General features: G+C 33.1%; 4 protein-coding genes across 10 annotated transcripts; 1 reads left to right on the top strand and 3 right to left on the bottom strand.

Moving 5' to 3' along the window:
• Window positions 1-845: 845 nt before the first annotated feature.
• On the bottom strand, window positions 846-4,754 carry LOC125863039 (protein CELLULOSE SYNTHASE INTERACTIVE 3). 2 transcript variants are annotated; one of them, XM_049543182.1, is made up of 2 exons: window positions 4,314-4,754; window positions 846-2,786 (listed from the first exon to the last, which is right to left on the bottom strand). In XM_049543182.1, the coding sequence occupies exon 2, from the start codon at window positions 2,737-2,739 to the stop codon at window positions 1,072-1,074; it is 1,668 nt and encodes a 555-aa protein (XP_049399139.1). In that variant the 5' UTR covers window positions 2,740-2,786; window positions 4,314-4,754; the 3' UTR covers window positions 846-1,071. The 2 variants fall into 2 exon arrangements, with proteins under 2 accessions (XP_049399139.1, XP_049399146.1); XM_049543189.1 differs by lacking the exon at window positions 4,314-4,754 and adding an exon at window positions 3,184-3,344.
• Window positions 4,755-9,998: 5,244 nt separating this feature from the next.
• Window positions 9,999-14,658, bottom strand: LOC125863157 (serine/arginine-rich splicing factor RS41-like). Of its 6 annotated transcripts, none has more exons than XM_049543320.1 (7): window positions 14,557-14,642; window positions 14,395-14,452; window positions 12,704-12,827; window positions 11,722-11,834; window positions 11,351-11,586; window positions 10,455-10,718; window positions 9,999-10,317 (listed from the first exon to the last, which is right to left on the bottom strand). In XM_049543320.1, the coding sequence occupies exons 3-7, from the start codon at window positions 12,807-12,809 to the stop codon at window positions 10,281-10,283; spliced, it is 756 nt and encodes a 251-aa protein (XP_049399277.1). In that variant the 5' UTR covers window positions 12,810-12,827; window positions 14,395-14,452; window positions 14,557-14,642; the 3' UTR covers window positions 9,999-10,280. The 6 variants fall into 6 exon arrangements, with proteins under 6 accessions (XP_049399277.1, XP_049399302.1, XP_049399286.1 ...); XM_049543345.1 differs by having other exon boundaries at window positions 11,351-11,583; window positions 14,557-14,641; XM_049543329.1 differs by lacking the exon at window positions 14,395-14,452 and having other exon boundaries at window positions 14,557-14,658.
• Window positions 14,659-15,768: 1,110 nt separating this feature from the next.
• LOC125859569 (ethylene-responsive transcription factor ERN1-like) lies at window positions 15,769-16,662 on the bottom strand. Its single transcript, XM_049539377.1, has one exon. It carries the CDS (start codon window positions 16,660-16,662, stop codon window positions 15,769-15,771), a length of 894 nt encoding a protein of 297 aa, XP_049395334.1.
• A 5,436-nt stretch (window positions 16,663-22,098) lies between these two features.
• LOC125863213 (RING-H2 finger protein ATL64-like) lies at window positions 22,099-24,971 on the top strand. Its single transcript, XM_049543388.1, has 3 exons — window positions 22,099-22,689; window positions 23,619-23,719; window positions 24,121-24,971. The coding sequence occupies exons 1-3, from the start codon at window positions 22,531-22,533 to the stop codon at window positions 24,470-24,472; spliced, it is 612 nt and encodes a 203-aa protein (XP_049399345.1). The 5' UTR covers window positions 22,099-22,530; the 3' UTR covers window positions 24,473-24,971.
• The last annotated feature ends 850 nt before the right edge of the window (window positions 24,972-25,821 follow it).

The raw sequence follows: 25,821 nt of genomic DNA, 5'->3' as shown, positions 1-25,821 counted from the left end.
TAGTTCACTGACGGCTATTGGCTTCATGCTTTGGTAATATACTGAAGGATTGTGTAAAGGATAATACAAGTGCACAACAAAAAACTCCATATATCGGAAAAATACATGTACAACCTTTCTATAACAATATTTAACTGTCGGATTATTCTACTCTTTGGAGTGACACAACATAATGCTTTTAAAAAAGGTTTTTAACCAGAAATAAGATAAAAGGAGAAAAAGACCATAGCAAATCTATGACTAGCCCTCGGTCTAAGGAACAACAGGAGCTTCGATCTCATATAATTTCACATTCCCAATCCATAATCAATATGAGCTTGAAGCTTCTTCACAACTCCCCAGACTTTTTTGGTAGTGGTGCTTCCTTACATACCTCATCTCAGAGAGAACCTCAAAGTGACTCTATTTCATTATATCCCAATTCCATTCACTTAGTACAAGCTTATTTGGAACCACTTTTTCATGTTATGTTACATTATATTTTCTCTATAACAACATTTTGCTATATAGATAAACGATGTTGTTATAGAGAGGTTTGAATGTAGGTTTGCCTCTAAACTTAAACTCCTCTCCTCTCCATTCTAAGAACCAAAAAGTGATGCATTTTGTCTTGATTTCAATTTGAAACAGGTTTCCCTGAAACAAGGAGCGAGCAACTCACCTTGGTGGTATCAAAAGACCTGCCAGATGCCAATCTCATAAATGTAAATTACATAGTAGAGTAGTCGGTGAAGGAGCTGATACCGATGAGCTTCTCACCACCAATTCTCAATTGCATGAATTTTTTGTATAAAGATCTCCGAAAACATTCAAGAGATGAACAAAACAAAAGAGAAGTAATAGGATGACAAAATAACCATCTTGCTTTTAGTTGATAAGAAATTGATAAATAGAAGTTGAGAGAAGTTATTACTAATGGTCAGGAGGTTTTATTTAAACCCTTGACCTGCATAGAACAACAGGTTTTATACCTACTAAATTCCCCCCCTTGAGCTACATATGATTTTATGATCATAGATTGGATTAAGAGTAAGATATTGTACAAGGAAGGACATTGAACTTTTGGCCTACCTATTTTCTGCTAAACAAGCTTCTCAATCTACCTCTTTCCAAGCGTTCGAGTAGCTTCTTTGCACCTGGAATATCCATCTCGGTAAGCTTCTTCAGATAGCCAATTGCTCCATAGGAAATCATCAGCTTCTTGCATTTCTTGCTCGAGGAAAGCAAGGAAAGGCAAGCAACAGCATATTTCTTAGCTGTATTTTGAGGAGCTGGATCAAGCAGCTGAACCAAATTTGGCACGCTTTTATCGTCTCTCTTGACTTCCCTGCAATTATGCGCAAGGGACATTAGGCTAGCAATCGCTTGAGCAGCGACCTCCTTCACCCCATTTGCTTTAGCCTCCAGCATCTTAATAAGGAGAGGAATGCATCCAGCTTCACCCAAAAGTCTCTTCATCTCAGTTGAGGCGCAAATTCGACACACTGCTGATGCTGCAGCCTGTTGTGCACCAAGCGATCCTGACTTGAGGACATGGACCAACCTTGGAAGGAGACCAAGCGAGATTAAAATGTCTGTTGACACAGACCCAACCAAATTTCTCAAGGCCCCTACAGCTGATTCTTGGGGCAATGGACCATCCAAGTATGCTAACAGGCTTCTGATTCCACCCTCTGACACAACTGATCTTCGGAGATCATCATTCCCAGAAGTTAGATTTTGCAAGCATTCAGCTGCATACTCTTTCGATCCTAACAGTATTCCACAATCTAGGAGATTCATCATAACTTTTATGATACCTTCTTCAGCTAGAGCTTGTCGAACTTCTGGAACAGCAGATATATTTTTCAGGGTACAAGCAGCAGCTGCCTGAGAAACAGAATCACCAGTTTGGCAGATCTCGATTAGAGGCCTAATCCCACCATGTCCAACAATAGAACGAGCTGTTTCTGCTGTCATAGACAATCTCTGGAGAGAAATGGTGGCCTTCTCTTTGCTCACAGTTGTACCAGATTCAACAAGACGTATAAGAGGAGGGAGAACTCCTTCTGAAACCAGCCAATTCTCACAACTCCCAGATTCTGCAAGCGAGCAAATTACAGTTACTGTCTTCTCCCTCATTCGAGGAGAAGTAGCAGTTAACAATTGGACTAAAGCTGCAATATTGCTTCGACCAAGGACAGCCAAAACATTTTTCTCATCTTCTTTCATGACTTCAAGAAGGTTATCAAGGGCCTTATGTTTAGCCTCCAAGTGTCCAATCTGAAGCCGAGCAAGCAATTCTCGTAAATTTCCATGTACTGCTACCTCAGGTGCCGCAGATGTGCTTGCAACAGATGACGGCAAAGTAACCTCACCAAGCACTCCAGACTTGATTAAGAGCCCACAATCACGCAAGTTCAAATCCAATCTCCCTGACAATGCATCTAAATCACTTTGCATCCGAAGTTTTCCCTCATACTTCTCTTTCATGCACTTCTCTGCCAATTCAACAGCTTCATTTAACGTCTTTGATACCGTCTGCAATTGCTCCTTACAAAGAGCATTCTTTGAGAAGAAAGGATGGCTAGATAAATCAGACAGTCGATTCGGGATCTGTTCCAATTTTGAGATAATCATCCTCCATCTACCGGGGAATCCTTTAACCTCTCTTGCCTTCTCAAGTGCAACAGGCACAAATTCTTGTGCACGCGAGAGCCACTCTTCAACCGACAAGTTGCCACTATCACCCACCATCATATGAAGTACAGCTGAAGGAATCAGACTCTTTACCTCGCTGAGAAGAACTGCAATTCAGAAAATAAAGAACCTCAATAATTCTGACACTGAAAAGATTTACAGGAAAATATCCAATCTTTCACATGAACTGATCTAAACATGGATCAAGTTCCTTGACAACAACCCATTTTGAGAGTTTGGTATCAAAGGAGAAGAGAATCCACAAAGAAATGATTTTTAAGGAAGAAAAATGTGTCAGCTAAGCACCAAGATGTCTTTCAGATGGAAAAGTAAACTTCAGACAAAGTGGTGGACTAGTTTCAGAAAAGCATAAAAAATATCATCTTTTCTCCTAGAAAAGTTAAAGTTGTGGGAGCAGTTACAATCACAAAACATTAAACTATAGGGAATCAGCAAATAAAAAACTTCATTAAATAAATAGGACAGATAGGGAGGAGGCCAAACATTAGAGGGTTCGAGTATCTTGCATGATCACAGAAATCTGGTTAGCTGAAAATGAAAGCCGACAGACAATTACTAAGCACCTAATAAAGTAGTCCCCACACGAGTTCACTCAAAAGTTTTTTCAAGTAGACAGAAAAATCACCATGGAAAATCTCAAGTTTTCCAAACTTTAAACATTCATTGACAGCTGATGAAAGTGAAATGATGCAACTCTTCTACAAATACACCACAACTAGCCATTAGAAAATGTCGGCTGACGTTTTATACCATGACCAAAATGCCCCACATACAGGTGATGTTATCAGCAGGGTATTTAGGGAAAAGATAGGGGCAAGTTGGTAAAGAAAAATGGAACTTCATAACTTTACCTTTCAGCTACGGAATAGGACATTGATTCTAGATGAATAGTAAAATCTTCAACTACTACATAACATGGAGTAGATCTAAATCTAAATGGCCAAAATTCCAAGAAAGGACAGGTCCACTAGTTCAATTTGTAACTTAATTCCAACTTTATCCCCATATATATATGGATATCCATTGCTGGTATAGTATTGAAAAGGAAGACTCTTTGCTTTGAAGAGAAGATAAGATTTTTTTTAATCTCCAGTTGTACATACATAGTTTTGTAAATGGGGCCAAGCTCCCACTAAAAGAATGTTCACCAAATTTTCTGCAATAAAGAAATTTCATTGCATACCTCTAATTGACTAGTCTATTGGTTATCATCCAAGTCACTCAAAGCTTTATCAGCCACTTAAAGACTTGCATTACTGTTTCTATAAGCAAATATCACAATCAAGAAAATAAATCCCAAAAAAATAATGATCACTCACTAATCATCACCTAGACTTGAAAAATCAAGACATACCAAAGATTAATAAAAAAAAAAAAACCCTTTTCCCCTCATTCTCAGTCTGTCTAATCATAAGATCAACAACAACATACCCAGTGTACTCCACAAAGTGTAGTCGAGGGAGGTAGCGCGTACGCAGACCTTACCCGTACCTTGGAGGTAGAGAGGTTGTTTCCGATTCACCCCAACTCAAAAAAAAAAAACAGTTAGAAGCAGCATGGTCCTTTCTAATGTCAAGATCAAGTACAAAAAAAGAAGAAGCTAAAGAACCAACCTTTAAGACTCAGAAACAATCTGTAGCACCCTTTTTCCTCAAATTGGAACCAAAAATAGCTTGATCCTAAATTCCTTCCAAACCCCTCTCAAGCTGAAGGTCTTTTTCTCAAAAAAGATAGAAACTTTGATCAAAACTTAGCAAGAAATGTAAATCAAGAAACATCCCCAAATCTCAAATGTTGACCATCTTCCAAAAGGAAATTTTGGGTTTTTTATGAAAGAAAGTGAGAAGAATTTTGAACTGGAAGTAGAAGAAGCTAAATGTAGCTGTTACAACTTACAACAGCACCTAGTTTAAAAAATAGGCCACCAATTAAAGTAGTGGAGCCTAAATAAACAAAAGAAGACAGAACACATAGAGAGAAACAACAAAATCTTGATTCAAAAATCAAAATCAAAGAAACCCCAAATCTCTCTTCTCTCTCTCTTTAAGAAGAAGAAAATGTCAGATACAGTCCTGTCTTATTGTCACCTAGATTCTTTCCAATAATAATCAGCAAGGCCAAAGAGAGAGCATGCTGAGAAATGAACGGTTGCGATTGAAGGATCAAAACAGTAAATCAGACCGTTGAAATTTGAAAAATGTTATTACAAGAATTATTTTATTTTACCAAGGAGGCTGATGTGTCAGTAAAAGTTGACACGTGTGAATTATGTGGGACCCATGAGAAATATATTTGCTTTTTATGGTGGTGGGTGAACGTGTAGCTGGCACTGTACTGCATAGTGACACTTTTGGATAAAAAAAGTGGCACCTTTTATGGAAAATGGAATTTAATTTTGTCATCCAATAATTAGAGGAAAAAGAAAAAAGAAAATCCACCATAAATAGACTCCAATATCTATTTTTGAAGATTTAAAATACAAATAATAATTGAAAATTTCACATTAAATAAGGTTAGAATTTAAACAGTTTGAACTTGAAGTGGCCAATGTTATATATAAATAAAATAATTCAAATATTTGAAATTTTTTATATAATAAAAGATGTGTAATATAAATATAAACAAACAAATATAAGGAGCTCAACCTACCTTTTTAAAATTAAACAGTTTTGATGTGCTTATTTATACTTGAGGCCAAAAAGAAAACCAAAGTGTCAAAACTAAAACATATAAAATGGTCCATCCAAATTCAAATTTATGCAAATTTCAAAATTCCCAATCCTTCCAAATAGAGGACAATACAATTTCTAGATACATCAATTTCAAGAATGTCATGTACCAAAAAAACACTCTCTCTCCGTCTATCAATAGTTGTCCACTATATTATTTTGGGATGTCCAATAATACATGTCCACTTTATGAAATCAATACATTTAGTTCTTATTTTATCCTTATCATCAATTATAGTCATTTTCCTATTATATTTTTCAAGACATTATATTCAAAGAGTGATATAGTAAAATTATTTTTCTATTTATAGTTTCTTAAGAGGTGATTAAAATTAGAGTTTAACATTTATGAATTTTAAATTCTAGAATAGTAATATTATTTAGGGGTGACAAAATCAAACTCAATCCAACCAACCCGTTTAAGTTTGAGCGAGTTATTGACCGGTCCATTTATTAGCTTAACCCATTTCATTCAAACACATTTCAACCCATTAAAAATTGGATTGATATGTAACCCGAATTGTCTCATGAGAAATCTTGTCAAATATGTTTTAAAAACTTTTTTCCAATTTGATATGTTCAACAATAATAAAGAAAAAAATAATTTTATTAGGTATTAAAATAGTTTAAAAGAACAAATAAAATAATTAAGCTTAGTAAAAATTGAGTTGGGTTGGATTTTGACCCGTTATATAACTGATCGCCTAACCCGTTTCAACCAAGCAAATTTGTGTTGGATTAGGTTTTGACCAAATTATTATCCTAGCCTATTATGACACGCCCAATTCTGACTCAACCCGTTTGTCACCCTTAATATTATCCTAATTAAGTAATAGTTCTACAAAAGAAATAAAAAAGTTAAAACACTTTAACGTACAAGTTTTATAACTAATATAATTAGAAACGAAATTTACAGTGCAAGGTAAGAGTAATTGTAGTGGTAGATAAAATATATATGAAAAGCGGGGTTGAAATGATTTAGACATGTAAAGAGAAGGAGCATAGATGTCCCAATGAAGAGGGGTGAGGTTAATAGTGATAGGTCTAATGAGAGGCAAATGTAGACGAAGAAGAATTAGAGAAAAGCGATTCGACATGACATGACATATCATCAACTTTCTAAGGACATGATCCTGGATTGGATAAAAGAATGAAAATTAAGGATCAAGGTAAATTGTATAGGGGTTAATAGATAGTCGTGTGATTTCTTTCTTTATGTAGTATTAAAAAAAATTGAGATTCAATCAATTTTTTTTGTCTTTAATTACTGTAATTTATAGTACTTTCTAAGAAATTTTCAAATAATATATATTATTTCATTTGTCCCAATTTATGTGTCACCGGTAAAATTTGAAGAGTCAATCAGATCTTTTATATATTTTTATATCTTTTAAATATTTAATTAATTAATTATCGTGATTCATAATATTTTATAGAATTATTTAGTATAGTAAAATAAATTTAAAAGAAACAAACAAAACGAATTCATCATAGGAAATTACCAAAGCATCCTTCAATACATCAATAATGGGTCCGACTTTTTGTTTTTAAGAAATTGCACATTCGAAGGATATTTTTGTCCAAAGTGGAAATATTGTGTAAAAAATGTGTATTTATTGTGATTTTGAGTGTTTTGTGGGGTAATAGGACACACACAAAGTTAAGGTGTCTTTTTGAAAATCTGGAACAACTTCAAGTATCACTTAATGTTTTTTCTCAAAATCTAATTTACTTTCGTAAACTATGTGTCAGATCAAAATTTAACAAATTCAAAAGGAATAAGTAATAAATAGCTCATACAATGACATATTTATTATTTAACTATGTAATAAATATGTAACTAAAATCATACAATGACATATTTATTATTTAACTAAATAATAAATATGTAACTAAAAATCTTGTTAGCTTTTGGTTGAAAGCTAACAAGATAGTTACAATGATAGTTGCATATAATGCTAAATATTTTGCCTCCCTCTTCTTAGATCTTAATTATAGATCTTNAAAATCTAATTTACTTTCGTAAACTATGTGTCAGATCAAAATTTAACAAATTCAAAAGGAATGAGTAATAAATAGCTCATACAATGACATATTTATTATTTAACTATGTAATAAATATGTAACTAAAATCATACAATGACATATTTATTTATTTAACTAAATAATAAATATGTAACTAAAAATCTTATTAGCTTTTGGTTGAAAGCTAACAAGATAGTTACAATGATAGTTGCATATAATGCCAAATATTTTGCTTCCCTCTTCTTAGATCTTAATTGTAGATCTTATTCAACTACAAAAACATGTGCAATAATAATTTGAAAAAAGAGAGAGGATAATTTGTTTTATTGCTATATCTGTCTACTCTGTTTATGAGGAAGTTCAAATTTTGAAAAGAGAAGTAATGATGGATACAAAGTTCCTCAATCATTAAATTATAAACCAAATCATGTGCTACAAAAATATAGGCAACCATGAACTTACATGATTAGTGGAATACTTAAAAAGATATTAGTCACTTGAAATCTCAAACCCCCACCCCACATGGTCAACTGTATGACTTTTGATCAATTTCTTCAGCACTCATTTTCTTATCTGACATGACCATGCACTATACATATTCAAATTTTTCCAATCAGTTTTTCAAATATAAAAAATTATTACATGAAAATCAAACTAATCTAAAGTTTAATGAGGCATCAAGCTTTTGGCTTAAGCTAACACAACTGTTCCAAAATGAGGACACTATAATTAAATTTGTGATTTAATCATCTTATAAATTTTTGATGTCCGCGGGCTTAATGTACTTTTGCTATGTTTTTAGTCAAAAATTAAAAAAAATTGTAATCTTTTTGTGAAATTTGTAGTGTTCTTTTTAGTTTATATTTGAGTTGATGAAAGAGATTTCCAACTGGTAATATGTAGTTGAATTTGATATTTTAACTTTAAAGACTATTGACAAAGTCAACGCAAAATAAAAGTGAATTTCTAATTATTATTTTTTTAAAAGAGTATTTATTCCATTTTTAGTTATACTACATCTAAAAAAAATATTACATGTGTCATCTAATTATTGGTCCATTTAATATATTAGAAGCGTGTTTCACTCACTTGGCCAAGTTTAAATATCTATCTGGTCACTAATAAGTTTGCGAATCTATCTTACAATATACTGTGTATAAGTAACTATCCAAATATTAAGCCTTTTTTTTACTAACGATAACTTCAAGTACATATTATTTTTTTCGTTCCAATTCATCTAACACACTTTTTTTTAGACAGTTCAAAAAAATAATATTTATTTATATTTAGTACTAATAATTTAACTTTAAATGACTATTTTACTTTTAATGAAATGACTTGTAGTCACACAAATATCTATAACTTATTTTAGACCATGAGTTTCAAAAGTCGTTTTTTTTTTAAAATAAAAAAATATTCATTTCTAGTCAAACTTTTATCATATAAATTGAGACGGAAAAATATTTTATTTATTTTTCGATTTGTAGCACCTACCGTAAGCCTGGAGAATTCAAATTGAAAGGTACAGATTGGGAAAGCGTAGATGGAGCGTGCGGGAATTTGTCTTGACGTAACCTCGACGGAACGCTGTCTCTTGTCGGTCACATTATTCAATGCTAACGCTACAAACTACAAACAACACTCTCCTACACATCAACATGGGTTGTGGTGCACGGGTAAGAGTGTTTCACCCTTAACCAGAGGTCTCTGATTCGCGCCCTGAATATGGAGAAAATTTTGTTGGGAGCGCTACCCTCAAATGGACCCTGCAGTGCGTATTCGAATTTAGTTGGGGCTCTAATGTGAGCTTCGGATGAGAAACCAAAAATAAAAAATAAAAAAATCTCCTACACTATCAAATTGCCCAAAAAAATATTTTATAAATAAATGTCTTTTAAATTTGTGCATTTTAAAATAAGATAAATTATATGCAATAGATAAAGATGACCTAATAGTGTAACGTTTGCTGTCTTTTTATTTGAATTTGGAATCAACAATCAATAAATATTGAAACCACTACATTAAATCACAAACCAACAAACCACATTACATGCATACTCAAATTGGTCAAATCGTACCACCATATTCTAGTCCATTTTATTTATTAGTGCGTACATGAATTTGTACGGTAGCAATGAATTAACGCAATTCATCGTACAGTTGATCCACTCTAATTCATTAGTGCCTCCACTTTATTCTTCTACAAGTAGTTTTGATAGGTGGGATATCTTGGAATTAAGATTATACTCTATTTGGTTGAGATTATAATTTAGCTTATACCTTCAATCAAATAGGGTATAAAATTTAATCTCGAGCTTATTCTTAGATATGCCATCCAACTTGGGATTATTCGATCCCACGTAGGATAAATTAGTCCCAGGATTATAATTCTGAAATAACTTTATCTGCAAAAATGACCCCCAAGGACTGTAAAGCAACTGTAACTTCCTCCACCATTCAATGTGAGACTCTTTATGTGTGCAGGATCACTAAACATGGGCAACGACATTCACAATCAGCACATGGCCTAAAGAGCAGAAAAAATAGAATCAAGGAGTTTTTAACAACATTCTCCTTTTAAGCTAATGTAACAATGAGTAGTATTTTAAATACTAGTGCACACAACATACTCACCAATGGAAATGAACATCAAACTAAAGTACAAAATGGTACAACATAGTAAAAATCTGCAGGTTGACTACCCAAGGTTAAAGCTAAAAACTCCAGACAACGATGAGACCTACAGACAACATAAACAACTGATACTTCTTTCTTGAACCGGAAGGTGTTTTTTTCTTATGAAATCTTTGGTTGGAAGTTTTCTTCTCAAGATCGAGACCTCTCACGTGGCGGTGGTGAACGACTGCATTGGTAAAGATCATAACAACATTAGTATATATGAAAGGTTTGGACATGGATACAGCTTGAATAAACCCACCCCAGGGTGGGGGTGAGACATAAGGATAAAAACCAAAAAAAAAAAGAAGATTGTGAAGGGACCTGTGATATCTCTCATTGACAGGACTTTCGGCTCGACCATACTCAGGACTTCTCCTGGTCTGAGGCCTCGAGTTTAGAGGTGCTCCACGCCCATAGTCAGGACTACCCCTATCCCTTCTATATGGGCTAGGCGAACGCCGACGGTCATAACCTCTTCTGTCAGGCGACATGTCACGACCTCTTCTGTCAGGACTGCGATCATTTCTCCTGTCATCATCATCTCGAATTGCGAATTCCACAGAAATAACTCGATCCATGAACTTGCTGTCAAATTAATAAAAAATCTCAAATGAGTAGAAGTAAGAGTATACAATTTGAGTCATTTGAAAGGAATTATAATGTAGAATTGCAGCAGCCACGAAAAAGAGAAATGCAAAAATGGCAATTTTTTTGTGTTAACCAAGGGTGTTGCCCAATATTACATGAAGTGGGAGAGCACGAGAGATCAGAATTTAAATCTTCAATAAGACAAAACTTAAAGTGATTTTTCACGTTTGTCTGAGACTTGGATAAACTTACCTGGTACTAGTATTGATGGGGAAATCCAGGTACCCGATGAACAAAAAAAAAGTGGGAAGAAAGAGGGCAATGAGGTTGTCTACTGATTCTCAATTATATCTACCTAGATAGAAAAGGAACACCTACAATTAATCTACAGAAATAAGTAAGACCATAGCAATGAACTGCTGAAGGGAAAATGACCCTTCAACGTTTTGTGCCTACAGTCTATACTCAAGTCATTTCCCCGACTATTTCAGAGAGGTTAATCATCTTTTATAAGGTGAAATGGAGCACTCACTTAGCAAGAGTAATCAAATATTCCAGTAACAATGATATGTATGAATTACAAGCAAGGAAAGTACAATACTCATCAAAGAATCTTCTAAACTGCTAACCTCATGTTTGTTGCTTCTAATGCTCTGCTAGCATCGTCCACTGACTCATACTGAACAAACGCGAAATTCTTTCTAATTCGAACATTTGATATTCTACCATATGGTTCAAAATACTTCTCTATGTCCCTTGTCTGAGTATGAACTGGATCAAAGTTGATGACAAATAAAGTCTTTGAAGGTCTAGTATTCGCAGCAGGTTTTCTGGAAATTTCAGGCCTCCTACTACCACGATCCTGCTATAACATCAACTTAGTCAGTTCAGTTCTGCATATAAGTTATAACACAAAAAAAGTGCGGAATTTCCACACCAAACTGATGCTGTAAATATTATCGGTCATGGTGCTGCAACTCACGATTCAACAACATCATACCTTAGTCCATTCTACACGAAGCCTGCGTCCCTTTTTACCAAACTCTATCCTGTCAAGTCTTCTAATTGCATCATCAGCATCTCGCTCGTCCTCCATATAAACGAAAGCAAATCCTACAAAACCGAAGTGCCATGAAATCAAACCAAAAAAATTCAGTTAAATTTTTCATACATAAAGGTCAGTTCAGATGCCTCCTGCAAATAAATATCAGCACACTACAGAATGCAACTAGATCAAACTTACCACCCAAAACCCCCCACAAATGAGGGGGGAAGGGGGGAAGGGGAAAGAAAAATCTGTATGAAGGAACTCAACAGCTGCCACTGGATCCGAGATGGTCATGCTATCTATGTTGAAACATGTCGGATATTGAGGACTGAGCAAAGGTCATGAGGAATGCAAAGGCAATGGTCTCAGTAAATTGTACGATGGTAGAACCATGGCAGATCATATTGGTTCTTTTAGATAAACATAAGAGTATGTATCTTGGGCACAAGCCAAAAAAAGAAAGGCGGAGAATCCTTCATCCAGGAAGATCTAGGAATTTCCCAAGTATCCTGCGCCAAAGAAATTATTGAGATTGGGTGTTCAACTACACAAGAACTTGCTTTTTCTCCGGATAAAACAATTTGGAGAGAACATTTCGAACAATCAGAAAGAAAATAACATCTAACTTTTATGAGGATACAATTCAATAAACATAAAGCCATCCATCAGAACAAATACCAAAAACTTGAATTTCCATGGGAAAACAACATACACGTATATGGATAAACTATTAAAACAGAACACATTCATTTTACATTTTCCAAGAACTTCTCCACATAATTGTGGTCTAGTCCTTCAACAAACATAATAGGCATGCTGGAAACAAATGTAAACACACAGTTTACCTTGACCCTTTAGGCTTCTACCTCTAAGAGATTGCTTCCTTTCAAAAAATAACCAGAAAACAACTTAAGGTCAAGAAAAGGTAGTATACCAGATTTCATATCCACCCTATCAACCTTCCCATATCTTCTGAAAAGCCGCTCAACATCTGACTGGCGAGCGTCAAATTCCAGATTGCCACAAAATATGGCCCTCATGTTGTGTACTTTTCCCCCCTTCAGTGAAAGAGATAGTGTAAGATAACCATTCATGGCAAGAGATATATGGATAGCCAAACATAATTCCTTTAACATGAAAATTTCGAGACAAGATTGTGAAAAGAAGATAGAGATCTTTTATTTTTTTAACATTTCAGCAATTTGTGACATTTTACGTGTTGTCTTTCCTTATCCCTTTCTAGAGATGAACGCAACAAGGTCATGCATTCACCAATTCAACATAGGTCAACTCAATAAAGCTAATATGACTACATGTCAGTCTTAAGTATTGCATACAGACTAGATCATTCTTCAAACTAACAAGATATCAAACACTACCACCTTCAAGTTATTGTCATTATATTTAATCAGTGTGACTGATGCTGTTATTGAATTCACATTTTCACAAAGGAATTTAACCAAAACTCAAGGCACTAAATTCTACTATAATTTTCAGAATATCTCACATCTTCTTTCTTGCCTGTCTTTAAATTGTTTCTTGTTCCAGAAATTATATTGCATTTAGTTTCCCTAAAACACAGTTTGTTTCTAAGAACAAACACAATTGCTTTCAGTTTTTTAATGACAATGGTGTCCAGGCCTGCTTGAGCTCACCTTGACTTTTCTTATTATCTCTTGAGCGCACCTACTATGTCCCACAAGTACAAGGCTTAGGCAAATTAGAAGAAATCATCTAGTGTCAGTCCTTAATATCTCTTGATCAGGTATTTAAAAATTCAACTTGCTAAAACATCTATTGAGCAGGAAGAATATAGCTAATTCCAATATATGAACTCCTTGAAAAAATAATTTACGTCTAGATAAAAAATGTGGTTCATTTAGAATGTTCTCTACTTTAACTTCTTTTGAACTTGAGAACTCGGCCAAAATTGTTAATTAGATTTTCTAAATAGTTGATGGGATGATGGTAAAGAGAAAATGTGTACCATAGGAAAAATAAAGAACTTATAAAGACTACCAGCGAAAATGATTTGATGTCTTTCTTGAATATTGACAACCATTCATATCAACACCTAGAACAAATATTTTTAACTATATTGGGTCATAGAATCCAAATCAGGTCAAAAGGATCTTTTTTCCTCTTTATTTTCAGAATGGGCTGAAATAAACTGTTTATCCATAATTCCTCAGCACAAAATTCAACACTTTCTACAAGAAGATACTTGAAATCCTCACAGCTTCTCTTTTTCAATCTATGCACCCACAATAGAGTTCCCAAATTTTCAAACTTCTCTCTTCTTCTTTTTCTTCTTCTGTAGTTGCTTGCTCTATCTAATTTAGCTTAGTCTTTTTATGTATTCTTTTAGTATCCAAAAAAGAGCTTTTTTACTTTAGTTCAAAAAGGATCAGTTTCCAGAAAATATCAATTCATCATTTTTTTTTCCTCATGAAAGTAACAAGCTATTACTCCTCTTCAAACTGATAAATGTTTAACAAAAACGGAAAAATCACCAAACATTTTTAACAGTTAACAGTCATTCAAAAAAATGCAATGTATAAATTCATAGACAGTGTAAAATGTAACGGATCTTTTGATTTTCATGAACAGAAAAAGGAAGTTTACCTGAAAATGCAACCTTTGCTTGTCAATTTTGGGCAAAATAATAAATAATAATAATAATCTGAAGATCGATAAAAATAAGGAGAAACTAATAAGCAAAAAGCTCAAACTAAATTCCTCTGCAGAATTCCAGTATATAGAGAAGATAGATTCGAAAAATCGTACCTCCGAAGGTTTTTTTCACAGCCAAATCGATGAAACCCAGAAGATGACGACAAGATATTAGATCAATTTGGGAGGACAGACGCAAAAGTGACGCCGTTTGAACCTTGAACTATTGCTTTCTCTCTTCTTTTACTGAGGGGGTGGGGGGGGGGGGATCCATCATGGGCCATTTTGATTTGATTTTTAAGGCACTTATTTAAAAGGTAGCTACATTTTGCAAAGTATTTAAATCTTAAGCACTAGTAATATAAATTAAATTAAATACGAACAGTTGTCTTCCATCTTAATTCTTAATCTTATTCTTATCTTTCTTCTTTGTTTTTCCTGGTTCTTCTTATTGTTATTGGTCTTCAAAATTACCAATACATAGCACTAAGTGTGGAATAATGGTAACTCAAAGGAGGAAAACTTTCAAATTAGATTTTCATTAGAACACGTATCATACATTTATTGATTTGATATAAACACTTGATATATATATAAATTTTTCAGAGACTTGAACATTGTGTTTGATTAGAAGAAGGTTGAACATTTAATTAATGTGATTCTGACAAACTAAATGCTCTTAAGGAATTGTATATATCACTATCCAACCTTCCAAAGTTCATGAAAAGAGCCAAATACAATATTTTTAACTCTACTATCTAAGTCATTTTCCTTAATTAATATATTATATAAGAATTAAGGGCCTGCACTTTGAGCATTAATTTGTTGACTTATTTATATCGTGATTAATAATACATGTTTAATATTTATCTCTACTAAAATTTAGAAATGTTACAAAGGCCGCCATTCCATTTGCAATATGCCAACATCAAAAATCGATTTAATTAGTGTTCAGGTGCAAATCAGATCACAGTCCCGTTATGATAAAGAAATGTATGTTAATTAGAGATCTTGAATTTGAATTTTATGTATGAAATTGTTTTTGATAGAAAGCGCTTTACTTCGAAGTAAGACTTTTAAACATTATTGATCTTTTTGGAACATACATGTGTAATTCTTATTCATTGGATTCCATTTTTCTAATTTCTTCCTTTATTAATATACAAGTTTTCAACGACTACGTTCACACAGAGATAACAATAAAAACTATTATTATTTTTTTGGCTTTCTTTCCCTTAGGAAAGGAATCCTAGGATCTCTTAAAAATCCAACTTTGGATTAATCTTAAGAAACATAAAAATAAAATTACAAATTAACAAAAACTAATTAAAATGGTACATAATTTTCAGCTCGTAATGGAGATTCACTAAAAGTAGGAGGAACCATAACAGAAGAAGAAACCTTAAACCTTTTGCTTCTTGATGATCCTTCGTTAGTACTGCTACTCATAATATCTGGACTACTAATCCACCCTGCCATTAATGGATCTGATCCAACAAAATACTGATCACTTCCATCTGATCCATAATTATCAGAATCCAGCCCAAGTTGCCTAAAAGCAGCCCATTCACTACTACAATCAGATACACTTGATGAATTTTCCCAAGACGAATCATTATTATTATTATTGTTAGCGTTGTTATTTTTATCAGTTACGTCTTGTGGAAGTACTCTAATACTTGGTTGCACAACTTTATTCATGTCCACATGACGATGATGATTTTGGTATTGTTGATCATAATTATTCTTGAAGTGGAAAATCCTAGCAAATGTGAAATGGTCACTTACTCTAGTAATACTCTTGGACGACTTATTTTCTGAATTCCTAGCCATGATGCTTTGTAAATTCTTACTTAATTTCGCTTTTATAGAAGAAAAGCTAAGACCATGTTTAGTATCATCTGAACTATTCAATTGATCCATATCGGAATTTGGAGCAGTAGAAGCAAAGTTGGTTCGTGCATTTTCGCCTCGTAGGGCTCGGGCAGCTTCATCGTAGGCATGAGCCGCTTCTTCAGCAGTATCGTATGTTCCTAGCCATAATCTCACACGTTGAGACGAGTCCTTTATCTCAGCAACCCATCTACCAGAGGGTCTTTGTCTTACACCTACAAATTTTCTTGTTATTAATGATGATTTTTTTGGTTGTGTTGATGATGATTTGATGGTGTTGGTGTTGGTTGTGATGGTGGTTTTCATGTTTTCTAAATATGTAGCCATTAATTAAGGGGAAAGTTACAAAATAGTACTACTATAGTTGTTTGACAAGAGAAGAAAGTATTGTACTATAAGGACTAGTGTTGCCAATCTTGCACTATAAATAAGGGGCACTTTAAAGAACTATTGAGCCATTGTGGCTGAGCAGGTGTGGTTATGGTGTCAGAGTCAAAAATTTTTATTAAAGAAATTCAAAATACAAAGAAATATAATTGTCAATTAATAAGTGAAACACGATGAAGGTTTAAATTTGAATAGAGATAAAAGAACTTAGGTAATTTATTTGCATCTGCCTAAGTTTTGATAGATAAAATTATCATGTGTATTAGTATTAGTAGGAAGTAGCAAGCAATCCGAAGTGCTTAATCCTATTTAATATTTAAAAGAGGTCAATTGAGGGCCCGAAGGCAAAAGCATATACCCCGTCTCTCAATTATTCGTTTGTTGTTTTGCTATTAGTTTTAGTGATCAATCTTTTGCATAATACATGTATTATACTTAGCAGAATGACTAAGTGTCTTGGCTTGACATGCAAAGACGTAACTATTAAAAACTTTTAGAAGCATATTAAACTCATAAATAAATACATTAATCATCCATGTAGAAACAAGGGTCATGAATTGATAAGTATAAACACCACTTGACGTGCAATATAATTGGGTTAATTGCCTGAGCTAAATACACTATTTAGTTAATTAACCTTAAGAGGCAAGGATGTAGGGCAAACTAGGGGAATAATGGAAATGGTAATGATGCAACTTGCTTCTCATTTAATTTGAACTGAAATATTATAATCACACATAGTACTTAAAACACTTACCTTTATGTTGTCTTCTTTCTATAGTGTTTCTTTAATTAGTAACACCTGATCTTGTTTGAATTTATAGCATTGCGAAAATATTAGGTGGGTGAATCTTTAGAACTCCACACACACACACACATATATATAATTAAAGGCAGTCATTGCCTCCTAAGTGGATCATTTTGGAATGCAATTCATGTGTAAATATTTGGTGGGGTTCAGGGCAGAGTTAAAAAGTTACCTATCAGTTCGATCGAATCTAGTAGACTTAGTCTAAGCCTTATTTTTGAGTTAAAATTAAAGTTATGATCCAGTTACTAAATATAGTTATTTTAGAATTTTAAATCTCCATAAAGTTTAAATTCTTACTCCGTGTCTCTGATCAGGATAAATACAATTTTTTTATCAACATAAAAGAAGACAAATTAGCGAAGGGATTTTGAATGGAGAAAACGTTTTTGGAACGTTGGATTTGGTAGCACCAATTATATTGATTAGTGAAGGGCCCTCCAAAGTCCTCATCTTTCTGTCTTTTTTCTTTTGTCCTTTTTTCCTCCTTTATCAGAATTCCTATTCATTCATGGATTAATCAAGTATTAATACTATAAATTTGGGTTATGAATTAAGTTACATTAATTATATAGTAGATGTATATTTGGGGTTTTAGTGACTAATGACTTTTGTCTCATTCGGCCATTGATTCCTTCAATTTCATATCAGTACTCCACATATTCAAGAAGACTATGAAGATTATTTATGAGGCCATCCATCTAAGTGGTGGAGGAATTAACGGGAGTATTATTCCACGTTAACTTAGTCTTTGCTGGTATCTATGCTCTCCAATTTAGTCTATGTATAAATAGATACTTGAATTTGCATAAAGTTGAACAAGTAAATACATACGTTATATATGACATAATACAAATCAGCTCGAATGCATCTCATGCAAATTGTCACGTAGTATGTATTTGTATACTTATTCAATTTTATACAAGTTTAAGTGTCTGCTTGTGCACATCCAAAGTTAAAAGACATAAATGTCTATTAAAATCAAATTAAAGTGCACTAATAATACCAATTCAATTTTATTACTCTCCACGTTCAAATTAATTTACATAAAAATGTTTGAATGAACACATGCTTAAGAATAAAAGAAAAACTTTTAATTAATGTAAAACAAATCATACATATTTATATAATAACTATATATTATCTCAATATAGTAGAATGAATGGTTTAAAATTAAATTATAAATTGGGACAGAGAGGGTGTTATTTTGGTTAAACATAGTATGTGTAAAAAAATGTCTGTAAATCAGTGTTTGGTAGCACATACTAGTCTTCCTAGATAATATCAGAAGCTTATAATAAGACTTAATTAGCCGCTCCGAGAGAACATTTGAATGTACTTAGCAACATTTTAAATTCACTTACAACCTAAAATGTCTCTATCATCTAACATCATTAGTTCCTCAATCATTGTAATTGGGATCTAGTGCATAAGGTTTGCCATAACCAAACTTGCTTTTGTTGGCTATTCCACCATTAAATTAAATTACTAATATATTATGTGTGGAGACCACCACTACTTAAGCTGCTAGCTATTAGATGAAAAGGCAAACATTGGACTAATTATTTGAAGAGTTGAACTTATCAATTATCAATGATCCGTTTGCATTATTGTTTTTCTTTTCTTCTCTTGATCACAAAAGGAATTAAAGTGTGTCACTTTTATGAAGTTATATTAGCTATGCAGAATTTAGTGCGACCCGCACTGCCACAATCTAATTATAAATTTTTTATGAAGTTCATATAACATATTCAGTAAATTCACATAAAAAAAAAGGAATTTTTTTTAAATATAAGAATAAGATGAAATACAAGTTGACATGCACGCGCCCTTGTGGATTAATTGTGATCGATCGAGGTGTGACAAATATGATTATATCATATAGTAAGATGGTGAGACAAACTTTAATAAGAATGTTAAATTTTTATATATATGTGACGTCCACGAGGAAAGTCCAACTGATATGAAATACATACTTCGTACATTTTTAATTGTCATAATTTCATTTTTTAGAGTTAAATTATAAAAAAATTTACTAATATTTTACGATGTATTTTTTTTATATGCAAAAAATGCAATTTATAATACTTTTCATATAGTTTTTGAATATCCAAACTTTTTTATTTAAATATCAAATTAATGTAATCTAATTTGACTTTGAAAATTAATTAAATTGACTTTCGAAAAGCTGACAAATAAAAATGAAAGGATGGAATAGTCAAATTAAAGGAGACAAGTCATTTATGACACTAAAAGCTTAAGGGAAAATAGTAAGTAGCAAATTAATTTAAACAGAAGCAGATAACAGGCTCTTAGGAAGAAGAAGATCATTATTCTAGTTTAATTACTACAAGTATTGCAGAATTACTATTAATTCTGGCAGTTAAACATATAGTTATACTTTATAAGAGGATATAAAATTAAATAATTCCTCTATTTCAATTTGTTTGTCTAGTTTTGATTTGGCACGAAATTTGAAAAAATAAAGAGGATTTTTGAATTTTATGGTCTTAAATGTAGAATTTTATAATCTGAAAAGTTGAAACTAAGGAGTTGTCAAAAAAGAAGAGAACGGACTAAAAAGGAGAAGTAAAACAAATTAAAACAGAAAGTGATGGAATAAGAAAACTAATAGAGCCAAGAGGAAAAAAAAAGAATCTTGGTAGAATGATGGTCAGCTTCTTCATTATGTAGCTAATAACAAATAATCCGTCAGCTAAATGAAAAATACAGGTAGTTAATTATATTTGAAAATTATAAGCTTGACCAATATATTGTATCCATTAATGAAGGTATCAGATTCCATAGTTCAGGAGAAGGTTTGGAACCTTGTAGCATAATGAAATTAATTTATCGAGCGAACTTTTTCTGCGTGCTAACACAATCAAGTAGTTTAAGTACTCGTCACTATCTTGTAAGTGCGTTCAAAATTATTATGTTTTTGCTACTAATAATTTTGTATGGTGAATTATCACCAAAAGTAGAAGCACAATCTCTAGGAAAAATTGAAGGATCAATCTCACCTAGTTGAATGTTCGTCAGCTTCTCCATTAAATATTCCAACAAAAAGAGATATAATTAGTGAAAGGTAGTTAATTTAAAAATTACAATATATTGTAATCATTGAAGAGCATGATTTATCAAGATAACCGATGCAATCATCCACCTTGCACTTTCTTCGAAATATACAAATGAGTATGACAAAGTTTTGTTATTATGGGACTAAAAAGTAGTACAAAAAGTTAATTCTATGTGCACTTGTATATCGTTTTCATTAGGCATGAATCCTAAACTCCTACTAATATTGACATATTCAAAATTTAAACTTAATACGTTTAACCTTTAATTGTGTGGATGACTTAGGAAAGTTATGTTCCTCATTTGTAATGAATTTGTTTTCCTAGATAAAGATTTTCCAAAAATTTCAACCAACCAAACATAAGAAAATGAAAAATAATAATTTCAGAGGATATTTTCCTTCGTACCAAACACATGCGTAAGGTTGAAGATTTACCCTAAGATTCATTATGTCTGATTGTTGAAGTAACTAGGCTTATTTCAGGAGACAAGGTAGTAGAAAAGTAAGCAATGGGTAAACAATGAAAGACAAATTACTTAACTACACTCCTTTACTTACCTTAATATCCATTTATCCCTACTTATTTTAAAATTTTCAAAAATCCCTTATTTATCTATGTATCCCGTGCACAACGCTATGTATCCCGCTATGTGGAATGTATCAAACGCTATGTATCCCGTGCACAATGCTATGTATTCCGCTATGTGGAATATATCAAACCTAATGTATCCTGTGCACAACGCTATGTATCCCGCAAATATCATTTTTAAGAAATTTTTGATAAATAGAAAACTATAAGAGATATGATGTTATTTAGTACTTATAATATGTGGTTCCTATAATTTATACAACAATGAATCCATAAATGAGTGAACATTCTTCTTCTTGTTTTGAGCCCAACCCAATTCAGATATGAGTCTCATTATTGAAATCTGGCCCACAATAACACTTTCAGAAAGAGTAACACAAGTGGAAAGATTTTCTAAATAAAAATCAAATGGTACAACACTGACATATATAAAAAGGAGAAAGCATTATCCCAAATTAGTAAACACACTTAGCACATATTTAAGCAAAAAAGGCTGAAAGTAAAAGCACAGAACAAATCACCTTGACAATTCAGAATCTTTGTCACTCTTTCACTAAGGAATCTTTAAGAATCCACTTTCTTTTTTACACAGTCATTTACAACTTTCAATTCCATCATTACTCAAAAAGTTTATACCCTTTTAGGCCTCTCAAAATCTTCCTCATCCTCTAATTTTTTATTCCATTCGTTTCAATTTGTTTGATTTAATGACCATTTCATGTAGTCAAAAGTTTTCTTTACCTTTTTTTAATTACTTGTCGAACCAAAATAAGTCAAATAAATTGAAACCGAAGGAATATTATTGAATATCAATAAACCAGGGTGAGGGGTGAGGGGTGAGGGGGGTGGGGTAACTGGAGTGGATCCCACTGAGATATAAGTCCAAGGAAGCAAAGCCAAAGGAACAGAAAGAGTCTACACATCTTCTCTCATCCACACTATCCATTATGGCCCTATTCTTGGTCTTAATTCTTTTAACTTAGAGTCCACCCAAAGAGATTAGGATTCAATGTTAGATGGGATTTCTTTTTTTTAAAAAAAAGTATCTTTTGTTATTTGAAAAAAATCTTGAATTTTTAAGGTGAATCTCATTCTGGGTGTTGGTATTTGTACTCCTTTCATTAGTTGTTAAGTGACCATCTCTATTGCCTTTTCTTTGTTTTATTCAGGTGGATCTATTCTAATAATTGGTCTTTGTAAAACTATAATCTTTTTTACTTTTCATTTTGGCTCTTTCTTTGACTAGATGTTCTTCATTTTGCTTCTACCCCCATTCTTGAATTGAAAATTTATTGTATTGGGAAAAGGAAGAAGCAGCAAAGTGGGGTTGGGATGTTTGGGTCTGGCATGAATCTGATAACCACAATAATTGGTTTTGGGATGAGTGCAACTTTTATTGTGTTTGTGTGTACTAGACTGATTTGTGGTAGGATAAGCAGGAGGCAATCAAGGCAAATGTTTGAAATTGAATCAGGGATTGATCTTGAACAGGTAAGCTTTGCTCAAATTACTACTTTTTCTTAGTTCCTAATCAATGTTTATCAAAGTTGTTGATTCATTCAAGAAGATTTTTCTGATTTTGCAGATAATTGTTTTGCTTTGTGTTAGAGCTACAACTGTTTAGTACTAGTCCATTTGTTTATTGTGTTTTGGTTTTGTGTAGAATCATTTAGGATTTGATGGCTTAAACTTTGTTCTAGATTGACTTGCTGGTTTTGTCAAAGTTTTACCAAAAAAATAAGATTTTTGTGATCATGGAAACAGAAGGTGGAAAAATGAGATTATAGTATCACTGACTACCCTATCTAAGTAAAGGGAGCTGCAGAAAATCACCAAATATCAAGACTGATTAGTCAATGTGGAGAGTTTGTACTTTGTATGAGTGCTTGTCAAGATTGCATGTTTTTGCTTTCAGAATTTAGTTCTTTGGTTGCATTCCGAATTAAGTCGTTGCTTGTGCTTAATTATCAGGAACAGTTATAGTATAGCCTGTTTGGCCAAGCTTTTGGGAGAAAATAAATGTGGGGAGTAGTAGAAGTTGTTTTAGTCGAGGCTCAACAAAGTACTAGCAAAACTGGTCAAACACTAATTGATGCTCAAAGTGCTTTTTTAATTTATTGGTCAAACACAAATTGTTTCTCACCAAAATTACTTTTTTGAAAAGCAGTTTTAGAAAAAGCACTTCCCAAAATAAGCTGAGTTTAGAAGCTTGGACAAACAAGCTATTAGTTTCAAGATGGTATTTTGCGGATGCTGGTCTGTGAATAATATTTTGCTACTGGCATTTGTTTCTTTCCACATATTGCTTCACTGGAATTTATGATATATCTCTTCTAAGCTGTTAAGTGTATGAATTGTGATTTAAGTTGTTATTCCTAGAAATTCCTGACAGATTCACTAATGTAAACCTATTCTGGCAGCCAGAGCATCGAATTAACGGGCTTGACTCAGTTATGGTTGCTGCAATTCCGACCATGAAATTTCACAGTGAGGCTTTCACCTCCTCAGAAGAAGATACACAGTAAGTGCAGCACCATACACTTTGTTTGAGCTATGTGCTACATGCAACATTTGGCAATTAACTATCATCTTATGCATTTGGAGAGATAAATGTGATGAATATTCTGATGTACTATTTACCTAAGCTAGCGAAAATAGGTATAACCATATAGGGATGAAAGAATGCACCCTGTCGTGTTTTATTGGGTTCCCTCTTGTCTATGTTGAACTTTCATACAGGGGATTGGGTGAAACCATAGGTCTGATTGTTCATTGAGGTTATAATAAATCTCATTCTACCGTCCAGGCTGCTATTTCCTCTCGTCTTCCAGCCTGGTCTTTTCTTTATAACTAAATTAAAGTGTTTTCTGACTAAGTTTGAAAAGTTTGTGCATTGATGAGGTCATGCAATTTGAATTTCAGGTGCAGTATATGCTTATCGGAGTACCAGGAGAACGAAATTCTGAGAATTATGCCCAAATGTGGCCATAGTTTCCATCTTTCATGCATTGATATATGGCTAAGAAAACAGTCTACCTGTCCAGTTTGTCGTCTTTCCGTACAGGAATCTATTGAAAACAAACAAAGGCGCCCTGCAATGCTTGGCAGGGATCAAAACTCTGACAGTTCTGAGATTTCATTGGAGCATTCAAGGCAGTGGTTTCTGCATACTGCTGAACGGTCACAAGGTACTGTAAGTAACAGCAATGAAGCAGTTTCTGTTTCAATTAATCCTGAACCTGAGGTCTCTCGGGAAGCAGAAGCAAGGTCATGACGGAAGGCAAATATAGAGGTACCATAAGAAATTATGCCTTCTGTTTGCATTCAGATGTTTCCTTGTATCAGACCTATCTTATTGGAGACTGACAAATGGGACTGATTCTGAACAAAGAGAATCTGAAGACACAGAGGAAGGACGCACAAACTTCTGTAGATGAATGTTACATATAACCGGTTAGAAGATCTAGTTGCACTCTTTTAGCAATTCGGAGATTTTGGACCAAGTTTGTGGCACACTGGTTATCCTATCAAAACACAGTGCATCTTATATGATGTTGTACAATGTCAAATCTTCTGTAGTATCACTGTAAAGAAGGCGTTTGGAGTCTCCGTTTTTCATCATAGACATTACCAAAGTAGACAACGAACTAAAGTCTTATTGAAATGCTCTAGAATTGGCTCATTTGAGGGTCATATACTCTGTAAGAATATGAGCCTCCATACACGACTTTTAGTAATTTACAGTCAAGCTATGCTTATAAGTTTTTACCTCACTGCAGTTCTGGTTTCTGATATGCAATATCCAGAATATGATGAAACCATAAAATGTTGGGCTTTCTAGCTTTTTTCTAACAGCTGATCTAGAAGATCATATACCTATAAAGACTGAATGTTGCTACTGTGTTTTCACAATGTAGTTTATATTCTTTGGATCTCTTAATTTCTTTACTTGGATCCACTACAACCTCATATTACATGGATTATATCATTACTAACTACACCTGTTACTGTGTGAAAGTATATCGTTTCTACATCCAATAAAGATCCAATAATTTTGGATAAAAACTTACTCTCATCACTTACCATGGTTAACGGATTATGCAAATACAAGTCATGCATCTATTGATTCTGTGTGTATAAATTCTAACTACGATTTTGTGTATCTAATCATTCAAGTCAGACTCTCATTTAAACGGGAAAGTGGATCAAAGTATTACTACTACTATTTATTAGTAACTTGGACGATTAGATGTCAAACATCAGATCATCACAGATTCTTTGAAACCCACAAGGAAGAAGAACACATATTATACCATTTACTACTACTTTCATCACAACTTACACACTTTTTATTCTCTTTTGGAGTATAAAAACGCAATGGTAATGTCACCATAACCCACAAATGATGTTAATCCTATAATTTCTCTCTTTTCGGTGGAGGAAGTTTAGACATGAATTTTTTTTCACTTTTTTGGGAGTTGAACTCCAAGAAAAAACATGTCAGAATTTAAAAATATGTTTTCACTCGAAATTGCTCGCAAAAATAAAAAGTAAAATCTAATTGATATTCATGTCCAAACACAATTTTCAAATATACTCAATTTTATTATGAAACATGACAAT

This window comes from Solanum stenotomum, chromosome 1 (genome assembly GCF_019186545.1).
Source record: "Solanum stenotomum isolate F172 chromosome 1, ASM1918654v1, whole genome shotgun sequence".
In the NCBI taxonomy this organism is placed as follows: Eukaryota; Viridiplantae; Streptophyta; class Magnoliopsida; order Solanales; family Solanaceae; genus Solanum; species Solanum stenotomum.
Note: the sequence above shows the minus strand (reverse complement) of the source record. Positions and strands in the feature narration are given on the sequence as shown.